The following is a 14,537-nucleotide window of genomic DNA, read 5'->3' on the forward strand; positions in this document are numbered from 1 at the left end:
AGGAAGAGTAGCTGCTGCTTTAGCAGTAGCTAATGGGGATCCTAATAAAATGTTAAATACTAAATGTTAAGCAGTGTTGCTAGAATCCATTGCTATTGCCATAAGGAGCAGGATGATCAGAATTGTCTGGCCATCTTATTCATTATAATTTAATGATAATAGCAGCAGTATGATTTACTTTAAACCAGTTACCTACTCTTAGTTGCTCATGGTTCTGTGGTGTGTGTGACCTACCCAGGGAGTGACCTACCCAGCCTGCCATGGGATCTGGAGTAAGTGGGCTCCYCCTCTGGAGAGGAGTCGCCTGGCCACCACCTCCTTCTGTGGTAAATATTATTTTCAATAGTATCTTATCTGTCACACTATGGTAGTGAAGCAAGAGGTACAGTAGTTGTACTTCCTTTGTCTATTTAGATTTCTTTTTTCTTCTCTTCCTCCTCTYTACCATTTCCTCTTACAGGTTCCTATGCTGGTGCTGTCATAGCCATGCCTCTAGCAGGRATCCTGGTGCAGTACTCAGGCTGGTCCTCTGTGTTCTATCTCTATGGTAAGATAGAGTTCCATGGCGATGTTATAGCTTCTGAATGTAAAAAGCATGAGCTGATGCACACCCATCCTGAAGAAGGCACTGTGTGCCAAAACGTTGGTTAAGTTTACCCACTCAATTGTTGGGAGCATATATAGAGTTTTCAACTTTTATTATTTTTATATAGCTATCAAATAGTTTTTTAAATAATTTATTCACATTCTAACCAACAACCTATTTGAAAATATGTTGCGCATAGTACATAATCTTCAGAACATTTTAAAGCTGGTTGCTGATGTTTTCAGACATCCAGACCATTGATTTCTTCCCATTGTTTTTGTGGGACTGTTCTCCAATAATTTTCCATCTCACCCTGGACTAGATGAATTTGGCCTTTCTGTCCTGGGTTTAGTCTATGGGGGATTTCTGAAAGATCAGACTCCCTTTTATGAATTTGATGTTATCGTATAGGCCAATCTAAGCTTTTCACATGTTCACATACAACAATGATACAATTAAAACACATTTACAACAGGGTTTCTGTAGCTTTGCTGCTTGGTTCCCTAATGACTAGAAGATATACATAATCCACCACCCATATTTTATTTATCCTGTGTAACAATCCCAATATCATTGTGCAGGGTGCTTTGGGATCTTCTGGTATGCGTTCTGGATCCTTGTGTCGTATGAAAGTCCTGCTGTGCACCCTACCATCACCCAGGAGGAACGAGTCTACATAGAGGAGAGCATCGGGGAGAGTGCCAAGCTCATGGGCCCTGCTGAGGTGAGGGACAGGGCTTGAGGTTGGTTGAATAAAAGTTGTTTGAAGGGTTTCAAACAACTTTCACTCAACTAACCTCATGCCCTGCTTCTCTGTTTCAGTGAAATAATCMAAATCTGTGTGAAAGTTTGACAAAGTTTTTCAGTAGGCCATTACATTTTCTGAGTGATATTAGGCCAGAGTTCTCAAAGTCTTCAAAGTCCGCTTCTCCTCAAATCGATTCCTATGATATTAAATTGGGAGATGATGCCCCACTTCCTACTCAGGCTTGTTTTGATCTCTGCTCCCCTGAGGCCTCATGCATAAACTGCGAGTACGTCCAAACTATACCACAAAATGTGCAAGCGCCAAAAAAAGTTGACATTTATAAAAAATATAACTTGTGACAATGTGCTAACCTATCGGTAAACTTTAGACCATGAGGATGCACATCTCTGCTAGTGGATGGAAAATCTGTGTTTAATTTTTTWAATCTAACATAGGACTCTTTTCCTGTTTATTTTATTTTCATAACCATTGCAGAATAAATTCCTCACCATTTCTAGCCGTGACGGGTTCATATTCTTACAATGCGTATCTCTCATTTACCTTGTACCTTGTAACCTAGTAAATAGATAGGCTATATATATTTCAAGTTTTGCAATCCCATAAGCAGCACAGTCTATAATATATAGTCGAATTTAACAGGTAAACAGTCAATCTTTTACATTGAAGTAGGCCTATGTTGGTTACTGTAAGTACAAAACGTAGTCTCAGGGCAATCTCTGACACTCTGACACTCAATTTAGTATGGTATGTTACGTTACATTAGCCTCCTGCGACCCGGGAAAAAATGTTTGGGGTCCAAAAATATGGTTATTTATATTTTATTGTATGTGCAAAATTGTCCTCTGTATCGGTCATTAGGATGTAAATATTACAAAATTGACATTACAGTCAATGGTACGGTAGATGAAAAACATAGATGCGGCATGTGGGTGTCCACTACAGAGCACATTTATTATAAACTCTTATTTAGCTCTTATTTAATGTCCTGACAACTCACTTAACTATTCCTGCGAAATCCACATACTAGAAACAATTTGATCATTAAAAATGATCATTAATAATTACACACACTTCTTTTCAAATTACCATAAACTGTGCACATTTTGGACAGCAGCCATTTTTTGAAAGAACCAGGAAGTTGTCAAGGTCACACCCCCACATGTGATATCATTGAAAAGCCCATCATGTCCTCTCAAAGGGACAACAGGACTTAATACAGTGGCTTGTATGGCCTTAGAGATACGGACCAAGAACTGATGTCCACTAAAAAGTACAACAATTAATTGCTGGGTCTCAGGAGTTTAGGTTACATTATGAATGGAATAGCGGTCGTGCAATATTCTATGAATTAGAGGATGTATAGTATCATACATTTTACCCAGTCGTACAATAGCATACGAATTGGATGACGTAACTTATCATATATCTTGGATGATGCATAGTATTGTACGTCTTGATCTGAGACAAGGTTGCTTGTTGCACCATAACAACAAAGGAGAATTATAGAGAGAATTTATGTTGGCGGTTAGGGGAACTAACGTCAAAAAGTTAGGAGAACTAAAATGACAAAGTTTACGTGAATTTATGTAGCAGGTTAGGTGGATTGGGTTAAGTTTAGAATAAGGGTTAGGAGAAGGGTTAGCTAAAATACAAGAGTTGTCCCTGACGCGACTTGAACATGCAATTTTTGGATTGCTAGTCTGTCGCGGATAAAGGCATCAGCATGCTTCCAAGCTCGGCTAGGCTAACCGAACGAGTGTGCTTACATACTCCTTTAATAGTCCTTYGTTTGAAAAACGAGAAAAAGCATCAATAGTAATATTTGTCCATTTGGAGATGTATACGCATCCTCAAAATAATCAGAATTAATCTAAAATAACTCAAAAAATCTGTCATTTATTTTCATAGCTGTGCAATTTTGCGTCTGACTAGGATGTTTGGTGTAGTATTTTTTTGCATGAGGACGAGTCGTCTCTCGTTGAATGACAACAGGCACTTCGGCTTCCAACTTTCGCTTGCCTGGAGACAATGTTTTGTTTGCCTGAATAGGCGAAAAAACCCTTGCCATTCCACAACAAAGAAAAAAGTCACAAAATGTCATCATATTATACAGTTGAAGACGGAAGTTTACATACACCTTAGCCAAATACATTTAAACTCAGTTATTCACAATTCCTGACATTTAATCCTAGTAAAAATTCATTGTCTTATGTCAGTTAGGATCACCACTTTATTTTAAGAATGTGAAATGTCAATAATAGTAGAGAGAATAATTTCTTTCATCATTTATTTCTTTCATCACATTCCCAGTGGGTCAGAAGTTTACATACACTCAATTAGTATTTGGTAGCATTGCTTTTAAATTGTTGAACTTGGGTCAAATGTTTTGGGTAGCCTTCCACAAGCTTCCCACAATAAGTTGGGTGAATTTCGGCCCATTCCTCCTGACAGAGCTGGTGTAACTGAGTCAGGTTTGTAGGCCTCCTTGCTCACACATGCTTTTTCAGTTCTGCCCACAGATTTTCTATAGGATTGGGCTTTGTGATGGCCACTCCAATACCTTGACTTTGTTGTCCTTAAGCCATTTTGCCACAACTTTGAAAGTATGCTTGGGGTCATTGTCCATTTGGAAGACCCATTTGCGACCAAGCTTTAACTTCCTGACCGATGTCTTGAGATGTTGCTTCAACATATTGTCAGAGTCGTGTGTATAGGTGGCAGGGAAGTCAGGCGCAGGAGAGTCAAATGGAGTGAAATGGAGTCTTTTTAATAGAAGTCCACTAAACATACTCCAAACACTAAATGTACATCAAAACAAAAGTGAGTACGAGGACCCGTCGCACACCTATACAGAAATATACAACACTGACATAAAAACAATCTCAGACAAAGACATGAGGGGAAACAGAGGGTTAAATACACAACAGGTAATGAATGGGATTGAAACCAGGTGTGTAGGAAGACAAGACAAAACCAATGGAAAATGAAAAATGGATCAATGATGGCTAGAAGACCRGTGACGTCGACCGCCGAACACCGCCCGAACAAGGAGAGGCAACAACTTCGGCAGAAGTTGTGACACATATCCACATAATGTTGTTCCTCATGATGCCATCTATTTTGTGAAGTGCACCAGTCCCTCCTGCACCAAAGCACTCCCACAACACGATGCTGCCACCCCCGTGCTTCACGGTTGGGATGGTGTTCTTCGGCTTGCAAGCCTCCCCCTTTTTCCTCCAAACATAACGATGGTCATTATGGCCAAACAGTTCTATTTTTGTTTCATCAGACCAGAGGACATTTCTCCAAAAAGTACGATCTTTGTCCCCATGTGCAGTTGTCCCCATGTGCAGTTGCAAACCGTAGTCTGGCTTTTTTATGGAGGTTTTGGAGCAGTGGCTTCTTCCTTGCTGAGCGGCCTTTGAGGTTATGTCGATATAGGACTCGTTTTACTGTGGATATAGATACTTTTGTACCTGTTTCCTCCAGCATCTTCACAAGGTCCTTTGATGTTGTTCTGGGATTGATTTGCACTTTTCCCACCAAAATACGTTAATCTCTAGGAGACAGAACGCTTCTCCTTCCTGAGCGGTATGACGGCTGCGTGGTCCCATGGTGTTTATACTTGCGTATTATTGTTTGTACAGATGAATGTGGTACCGTCAGGCGTTTGGAAATTGCTTCCAAGGATGAACCAGACTTGTGGAGGTCTACAATTTTTTTCTGAGGTCTTGGCTGATTTATTTTGATTTTCCAATGATGTCAAGCAAAGAGGCACTGAGTTTGAAGGTAGTCCTTGAAATACATCCACAGGTACACCTCCAATTGACTCAAATGATGTTAATTAGCCTATCAGAAGCTTCTAAAGCCATGACATCATTTTCTGGATTTTTCCAAGCAGTTTAAGGGCACAGTCAACTTAGTGTATGTAATCTTCTGATCCACTGTAATTGTGTTACAGTGCATTATAAGTGAAATAATCTGTCTGTAAACAATGGTTGTGAAAATTACTTGTGTCATGCACAAAGTAGATGTCCTAACCGACTTGCCAAAACTATAGTTTGTTAACAAGAAATTTGTGGAGTGGTTGAAAAACAAGTTTTAATGACTCCAACCTCAGTGTAAGTAAACTTTTGACTTCAACTGTATGCACAAACTGTTCCGAACTGTTTTGGCCCATCATTCCTCCCCGACCAACCTCCCTACTTTCGCTTATGTCCGAAGTAACTAGACCATTAGTAGATATGATACAGTACGTCTTGGAGGTGCTCAGAAATACGTGAAGTATATTCCGTATGGCTCTGAGGCCAGGCTGATGTACTGTAATAGATTTTTTTTTTTTTTAGAGTAGACAATGTTTCAGAATTCGCGGGTAGACCATCATAAATAGGATTGTGGAAAAGTCTATGCAAAACATTGTTGAATTCAAACTTTCTGCTGACAGGTTAACAACAATTTGCCATTGTTTTCTCTTTCAGAAACTGACAGTTCTTTTGCCAGCTACAGCATACATTACTGCAAAAGATTAAAAGATTCTGCCAACACAGTAAATAGACCAGTAGCTTATGTAAAATATTTGACAGTATAGGTAGCTACAGTATTGCTGTGTGATAGGAGCGTAACATCATAGCCTATTTAATCTCAGAGCCTATAGGAAGGCAGGACATAGAAACCCAATAATCTAATGATAAACTAAATATTGAGCAACAATTCATCTTTTGCATAGAAGTGTGGGCTGTAGCATTTAGCCTACTTTTAAATTGTTTCAAATATACAATAAATCTTGCAGAATGTGCAGACAGGCACTCTCTATAGGCTGCATGCATGTATGTGTTTCTCTCTTTCTCACTGCTGCTACCCTTTCACCGGTAACTCATGTATTTTCCTCCCTTTTGCTCCATTGTAGAAATTTAAGACCCCCTGGAAAAAGTTCTTCACCTCCATGCCTGTCTATGCAATCATCGTGGCCAACTTCTGCAGAAGCTGGACCTTCTACCTACTGCTTATCAGTCAGCCGGCCTACTTTGAGGAGGTGTTTGGGTTTGAGATAAGCAAGGTGAGACCAGTGGAGCGTTCCCAGGATAGGGCACCAGCCTAGCCAAACAGTGTTGCTGGGGTATGGTACTCGAGGCCTAGGTGAGGGATGTGTGAAAATGTTGTGCTAGGCTCTAACTGACTTTAATACCTTTTAATACCTCTATGTGGATGTTGATTGCAACTGTTCCTGTCCTCAGGTTGGCATGGTGTCTGCCCTGCCCCACTTGGTGATGACAATCATTGTGCCCATCGGAGGGCAGTTGGCTGACTACCTACGCAGCAGGAACATCCTGTCTACCACTACAGTCAGGAAGATCATGAACTGTGGAGGTGAGAGAACCCCTTCGGCACACCATGCACAATTATATCAAATGTGTACTGCTTTTACATAATCTGTATGATAGTGATACAATGACTGTAGCAAAGCAATTCTGTTTGTGACTGTAATTAAATTGCAACTGTGATGGCCCATAGCCCCTGGGTTACTGTAGCATGTGTGTGACTGTCTGTCTCTGCAGGGTTTGGCATGGAGGCTACGCTGCTGCTGGTAGTGGGATTTTCCCACACCAAAGGGGTGGCTATTTCCTTCCTGGTCCTTGCTGTGGGCTTCAGTGGATTTGCCATATCAGGTCAGTGTCTGTTAAACACGTGGTATCAGAGAGTCTGCCAGTATAGATCACAGCTGCCTGTATGAGACTCCTCCTTCACTATTTGTAGACAGAGAACAAATCTACCAACTACACCGTAGATTCTGTCTAGAATGGCCACTATTTATTGCAGGTTGATGTTTATTGTCATGAATCTTGCCATGGAAGCAGCACTGAGTGATTTCCTCTAGATGGGCCAGCTGAAAAATCTAAATTGGCTATATCGTCAAAATTCAAGAAAACAAAACGTAGCCTTTTGGTCTTAATTTAAGGTTAGGCATTAGGGTTAGCAGTGTGGCTAGGGTTAGGTTTAAAATCAGATTTTATGACTTTGTGGCCTTGCCAGCTAGTGACCACTCTGCAGAGCTGCCTCCAGAACAAGATTAATGATGAAAAACTAACTTGCCTATTTATCGTTCCACAGCCACCGATGTGGTCTAAAAAGGACGTGCAATCAGCAATATCCAGCTACAAAGGGAACAGGGTCGATTTCTCACATTTCTCAAACATCTATTCCAGCTTAAGCTTGTGGCCGCAAGGCAGACCTTGGTTTTCTACTACTMATTTTTCTTGGGCTTTCTCCTGGAGTATTTAATAATTCAGCACAAGTCCCAGAGGAGCTGCCATACAGGCTGGCTGTGTGCAGCTACAGAGGACACTCAGTGTGGGGGAGGAGATTCACTGGCTAGCTACTCCCTTTGCAACAAGATGGCTGCATGGTGCTTTGTTTTCATAGCAATTTAATTTCCATTACATTTATATTATGTTTGGGAGATTTCAGTAGTTTTGATACATCCACATACTAGTACTCCATTAAGGGAGATGTGGTCTTAATTAAAGAAAAAAAGGTAATTACTAATGGTGGTTTTTATTACCTACCAAGAATGAACGAAAGCTCTAGAGACCGTAAGGGCTAGAGCCTATCAGATCTGCGCTAGCTGACACCCACATATCAGTTGTTTTGTTGGTGTCTGAGGTGGAACTGTGTTATAGCTGTCAAATCGACAAGCGGCTCCTTGCGTCAGCTTATTGCGGACACTCCCATTGGATGCAAGTACAAAACCAACCAACTTCATAATCCAACTTTATAATTAGAAGTTCATGCAGCCGCGTTACAAGTTAAAACACTCGAATGCGTGATGTTTTATTGTCTGATAGGTAATGAATCCCCCCATCCAAATTAACATTAAAACATGCATTAGCCTACACATTCTATTGGCGTTTTGAACTTCTAACGAAGTGGAGATACTAAGGAAGGGAGTGATTTGTGACACAACAGCAGCCACTCACTTATTTGTCAGTTCATAACAACAGTTGTTATGCAGATGTCGGCCATCGCGGGTTTACACTCGATTTGATTGAAACGAGGTCTAGGTTATAGTGAAATCAGTTAAACCACAAGAACTATAACCACTTGATTTTATTTAATCAAATGCTAATCAATTGTTGTCTTAGAGATCTGTCATGTAGAGAGTAACTTCACACTGAAAACCTTCAAACCTTCATATTTCATTCTGAACGTTCTTTCCATCAGGATTCAACGTCAATCACTTAGACATTGCTCCACGCTATGCCAGTATCCTTATGGGCATATCCAACGGTGTGGGCACCCTGTCTGGCATGGTATGCCCATTGATCGTAGGTGCCATGACAAAAAACAAGGTAAGACATTCTGTTACCCTTGGAAAGTCCATAAAACATTATGGTTAAACGTAGATTCATTATCGGATAGAACTACAATTCTCTGTGACTTCGTATAAAACACTTTATATTCCATCTGTCCACATGAAGACTCGAGAAGAGTGGCAGTGGGTGTTCCTCATCGCTGCTCTGGTTCACTACGGGGGAGTCATCTTCTATGGCATCTTTGCCTCTGGAGAGAAGCAGCCGTGGGCCGACCCAGAGCTGACCAGCGATGAGAAGTGTGGCTTCATCGATGAGGATGAGCTGGCAGAGGAGACGGGCGACATCACCCAGAGTTACGGTGCCCTGGGCGGCGGTCCGGCCAAAACGTAYGGTGCYACTACGCAGAACGGGGGCTGGGCTRACAGCTGGGATAAGAAGGAGGAGTTTGTCCAGGAAGAGGCAGAGGGAGGGCCGTATGGCTACAGGCAGGACCAGGACTACTCCTAGAGACAGCAGACTCACTGACCATCAAACGGTAGACTTATTTTGTATTGTTTACCAGTTTAGACGAAACAAGTCAAAAACCAAACAAAAAAGATAACAATCCATTGTTGTATGTTTGCACAAATTCAAATAATTATTTCAAAATATAAATTAGTTAAAAAGATGATTTTATTGTGCAAATAAAAAAAATACTATAGAGATGTAACACATATCAAATTGGCAGATCTATTTGTAAACGTAATATGCATATAAATTATAGATATATTTATTTGGAGTGCAATTGTGTGTAAGTGTGAACCATTTCCACCTCATCAATCTGAGCTTCTTCATTCTGGAGAAGCCTGTTATGTACGATCAGACAAGATTTAACTGGCTTCCTGGATCATCATGCCTAACTGGTTCTTATTACAACTCCTCATGAGCCAGCCATTGCMGTGTAAAAGAAACATGTCACTGTAAAAAGGGGACTTAACCAGGAATGAGACTGTATGTCTTAGGTTGTACAGTATCTCTTCTGATTGCACTGAAAGTAGGGTGTCCTTTTAATGCACAATATAATTTTATTTTCTTATTATTATTGGTTTGTAAAACTGTGTCTTTAACACAAAAAGGCATAAAAATACAATAATGTTTTGAAGAACGACATATCACTCTTCGCAGCTCATGTATCAAACGTCCTTAAAGATGCATGAGAAAAAAATGACGAAGCGTTGCTCACGTGTTTACAGTGCCATTTTGAGAACTTGGGACTATACGGTTCTATCTGATTTTTTCCAAATGTACTTAGTAACATAGCCTTGTTCTGTTCAATGTTTCTACCTATATACCCCAATTCAATTGTTAAGTTCAAAAGAATACAAGAATAAAACAGCTGACACATTCAAACCAATTAGGGTTCGGAACTTTGAAGCCAATTATCTCAGAATCATCTTCTTGCAGATAGAACCTTCTAGTCCCAAGCTCTCGATTTCATGCCTATAACAATGTTACATCTGTTGTTAAAGTGTACGTTTGGAGGTTACAAACATTCATAACTCAGTTATGTAATTCTTATGATCATTATGTCAGTTCTTATTGTCTGGTCAATTCAAGTCATTTTAAGGCATTTCAATGAGCTTTGTTGTTGTTTAAAGATAAATGTTTGTTTGAGGTGACTAAAGAAAAATAACTATGATGTATAAGAGCACATGGACAATATAAAAAATGCTGCCCGGCACTATCAAGGGCCTGTGCAATGCAGAAGAAGACCAGCCAGCCGACCACAGAAGTAGCCAATCAGTATATCTACTGTACAGACAGTCCGCGTCAGCAGGAGATATGTTTGCTAATGAAAAAGGGAACATTTTTAGACTGGATAGTGATCCAGATAGACAATGTTGTTAAAGAAAACTATACCTTACCAGTCCAGGAGGACAATTAGCCAAGTTGGTGTGAGATTCATCATTACATCTACTTGTAAAAACATATAGCATTACTGAATAAAAAACATGACAGTATAGCTGTTACTGCCTATGTAATATATGTCACATTGAACGTTTACCATTGCTCAAAGAGTAGGTAGACAATCAAAAGAGCAGCAAGACATGATTTAGCCAGTGTGTATAGAGTGGGAATGACCAGTGTAAGAGAGACTGGGTTCCAGTCAATGATTTATATATATACACTAGATGACTGACAGGGGCCTTGTTTAGAAGCCTCCGCGCCTCCATCTTGGCACTCCCACATTGTAAATAAATATTTTGGAAGCTATAAAAATCATTTATTAATGCCTAACATTTGTTTTTGCCACGTTTATTCTATTACAGAAACTTGAATGCAATACTTTTAAATTATATTATGTGAGCTAAACATTCCAAAAAATACATGTAAAATATTTTCCTTAAAAGTATAAGTTATAGTTACTGTCCCCATTACAAAAAAAAATTAAAATACATGTAATTTTGGCCTATAAACATCTTTAATTGTAATACTATGAATTCCATTCATTCCAATGGAGACTGCTCCTACTGGGGAAGTGCCAATATGGCTGACCGGTGGCTTCAAAGCCTCTCATTGGCCAGTAGATAGCATCAGCAATCCAGGGTTTATATACATCATTGTTTCAGTAGCGTGTCAGGGACCTAAACCTGCTTTTCACTGTCTGTCTGTGGAACCTAAAGTCAGCACTTCACAATGTATTTATGGAATGTATTTATGCATGGAACAAAGCCGTAGTCTGAGTGTTTTACTTTATATTTCTTTCACAAAATGTATTTTGTCTCTCAAACTGTTATAATGTGTCAATTTCTTTGCACAATTAACCAAAGGTAACGTGTCAAGCTGGGTTTGAACAGGAGAGGCTATATACTAAGGAAATTGCTGGACATTGTAGTGATGGCCTCTGTAGCCTCTCCAGGTGGCGCTAACAATACTCAGTGTAACAAAGCAATAAATCCATGGTAACAGTGTGTTGTCAACCATTGAAAAATGTAAAAACATCAGCATATGTAACTAGAGCGTTACTTTTACGTTTCAAGTCGTGTTTTTTGTGATATCAAATATAGAAAAGAACAAACACAAGTACTTGTAAATATAAAACCTCGTAGTTAGAGTCCTCCACACAGCTCTTTGACATGCTGATAATGCAAGGAGTTTGTGAGGGACTGCTCACCAGAAGAGAATGATAACCTGGGCCATTGCTGTACATGGATGATGTCCTTCTCCATATCTCTATGGTTCCACTCCTGTTGGTGTCTGCGCATCCGTTGTTGTTTCTTACAGTTTCCAGTGTTGTTTTGGAGGGTTGTGCTATTGTTCACGTTTTTCTCTCTCTCTTAACCTGTGGTTTGACTTGATGTTTTTGCCTATTGCTGGCCCCTTTTTCATTTCCTCTCCCTGGATATAAGTCGCAGTCTGTGCTGCTACACATATAACCATATACCCCTTCCACTGTTGCAATATTCAATGACGTGAAGATTGTCTGTAAAGGTGATCTAACATTTACGAGAAATGGTAGATGTATAACATGAAGTAACAGTACTTTCTTCCTGTTTTGTGCCTCTGAGTGAAGTTACAGTGTGATTCTATGGCTTATTTGCTGTGTCAATGGAGAGATTTGTTGATGTCAAAATGAAATGCTCTATATATCCATTTTATAAAAAAAATGACTGATAACAAAACATAATTTGTGTCTGTATTTGTAGTGAACACAATCCACATCATTACAGTCGTCATCATGTGAAGTCTGTATAGGCAGATGGAAGACAGCCTGGCTGTTTAAGTTTCCAAATGTGCTTATTAGGATTCCAACGGGAAAAGTGCCTAATGTGTCTGACTACTAACATTGGTAACGAAGATGGTCCTTTCAGGAGTTACAACTTGCGCTCCATTAGCGACGAGCCCTCTCTCCGCAGAGAATTTGCTTTATGCGTATAGCCGTTGCGATTGATGGTCATCGTGGCACGAGCAGAGTCCATCTTGCAGCTAAGCGTCTACAAGGACATGGTGACCCCTCCTCTATCAAAGGACCCTTCCTCCCCTCCCTATTCTCCTTCTTGACTGTAGTGAAATCAATGGACCAGTCCCCTCGTGGGCTCAGCCGAACCTATTGGACTGCTTTCACACCTCTTAATGGAGATGGGAGGAGGAGCGAGCACTTATAGGGCTGGCATTGGAAAGAACGCTCGATGTCAGAGTGACGCCTTGGAGACTAAAGCCCCCCCAGTGGGTATGGGAACCCAACAACACTGCTATAGAAGGACAGACCAGGGAAATATTTTCCTGCATTGTTGCGAGGCTGAACATTGCAGCACTAAACTGGATACAGTCGGTCGAGTTTAATAGATATGTTTGTTCTTAGCACAGATAGGTTACAATCAATAGATGCTAGTCGATTGTTAGAAAGGTTGCTGTGGAAGACCATGCATGATCTAAGAATGGGTTGGACATGAACTATCAGAACAGGACACGACAGAATGAATTGTTGAGGTAGCTTGCTCCTCTCTTGATTCACTGCTACATTGATTACAACAGTTGCTAGTAGAACGAAGGATGGACCTCAGATTCACGAAATAAATATTGGCAAGAAACTGAAAAGAGTGTATACATGTCTCTGAATGAGAGCTTCCCTGGTGCTCAGAATGTGTCTGTGCATTACCAGAGAATCCTGTCACCCTGTTCAATGCCAATGATTAAGCTACCTTACTACTTGCCAACTAATTTACAACTGAGAGATGAACTAACTGCCCAATTCCAACTATTATTAGAGCTAGGTGTTCTTCATTACGATGTCACCCTTCCTTGAAACACTAACAAAAGGTAAAACTATGTGTTAGCCATTTCTGCTATTGTCCTCGGGCTGTTATCTTTCCAGTGTTAGTAACGATAAACAATTCACAAATAGACTATGGCCTGGGCCTCCGGGAATGGAGCAACGGTTATGGCGTCAGGGCCCTGCATCGCATATGCCAGAGGCGTCACTAACAGACCCGGTTCAATCCCGGGTCTAGTATCAACAATCAGCTGGCTGATAGGGAGTACCCAATTAGGGCGGCCGGCTCATTGGCCAGCGTTGTCCGAGGTTAGCGGGGAGGGTTGGCCGGGGTGCTTTATTGGCTACACATACACGCTCTTGTGACTTTCTTGTGGCAGGCCGAGATGCCTGCAGGCTACCTCGGTGCCGTCAGTTGAACGGCTGTTTCCTTCTGACAGCATTGGGTGCAGGCTGGCTTCCGGGTTAAACCAGGCGGTGTTAGAGCACGGCATTGGTGGGGTCATGTGTTCGGAAGAACGCATGACTCAACATTTCACCTCCCGAGCCCGTTGGGGAGTTGGCAAGCGATGAGACAAGCTCAAAAACTGGGGAGAAAAAGGGGGTAATTTTGGAATAATAAAACAGAAATAAGTTTTCCCTAGCAGGTTTCGGCAGCTGTCAATACTGGTTCTGTCACATTTCAGCTACACCAAACTGCGACCAAACTGCCACCGTTTAAATCAAATATATCTTCAGCTGCTGCTCAATAGCATTTAACACCCGATGAAAGGTACCAGTACACAGGGACAGGACTAGAGAGTTTTTTCTACACTAGTGATGTCGTATTTCCTCATTTCTCTGCTAAACAGCAGGATGTTTGCAGAAGTCATGGGGGCGGAGCTCCTTTGCTGATTGATGGCACCTGGATCAGCAGAGGATAAACAATCAAGGGGGAGGGAGCGTGTAGACACAGACACCCTGCAATTACACCATGAGCCATGTCCTGGCTCAGCCCATTGCTTTCATTAATTTGACAGGCTCGATAAATGTGTCACCAGCCCCTTAAATTATATTTTCTCCCAGCCAACCAGCCAGAACGGTCACGGTTCTCATCTCATAGCAAACAGGGGAACTGAC

General features: G+C 40.9%; 1 protein-coding gene across 1 annotated transcript; it reads left to right on the top strand.

Moving 5' to 3' along the window:
• LOC111974463 (vesicular glutamate transporter 2.1-like) lies at positions 1-9,441 on the top strand. The gene is made up of 8 exons (XM_024002171.2): positions 1-326; positions 461-547; positions 1,168-1,310; positions 6,262-6,411; positions 6,590-6,722; positions 6,911-7,021; positions 8,574-8,701; positions 8,831-9,441. Exons 2-8 carry the CDS (start codon positions 487-489, stop codon positions 9,170-9,172), a joined length of 1,068 nt encoding a protein of 355 aa, XP_023857939.2. The 5' UTR covers positions 1-326; positions 461-486; the 3' UTR covers positions 9,173-9,441.
• Positions 9,442-14,537: the final 5,096 nt, after the last annotated feature.

The sequence above is a fragment of the Salvelinus sp. IW2-2015 genome, linkage group LG15, assembly GCF_002910315.2.
Source record: "Salvelinus sp. IW2-2015 linkage group LG15, ASM291031v2, whole genome shotgun sequence".
Taxonomy (NCBI): Eukaryota; Metazoa; Chordata; class Actinopteri; order Salmoniformes; family Salmonidae; genus Salvelinus; species Salvelinus sp. IW2-2015.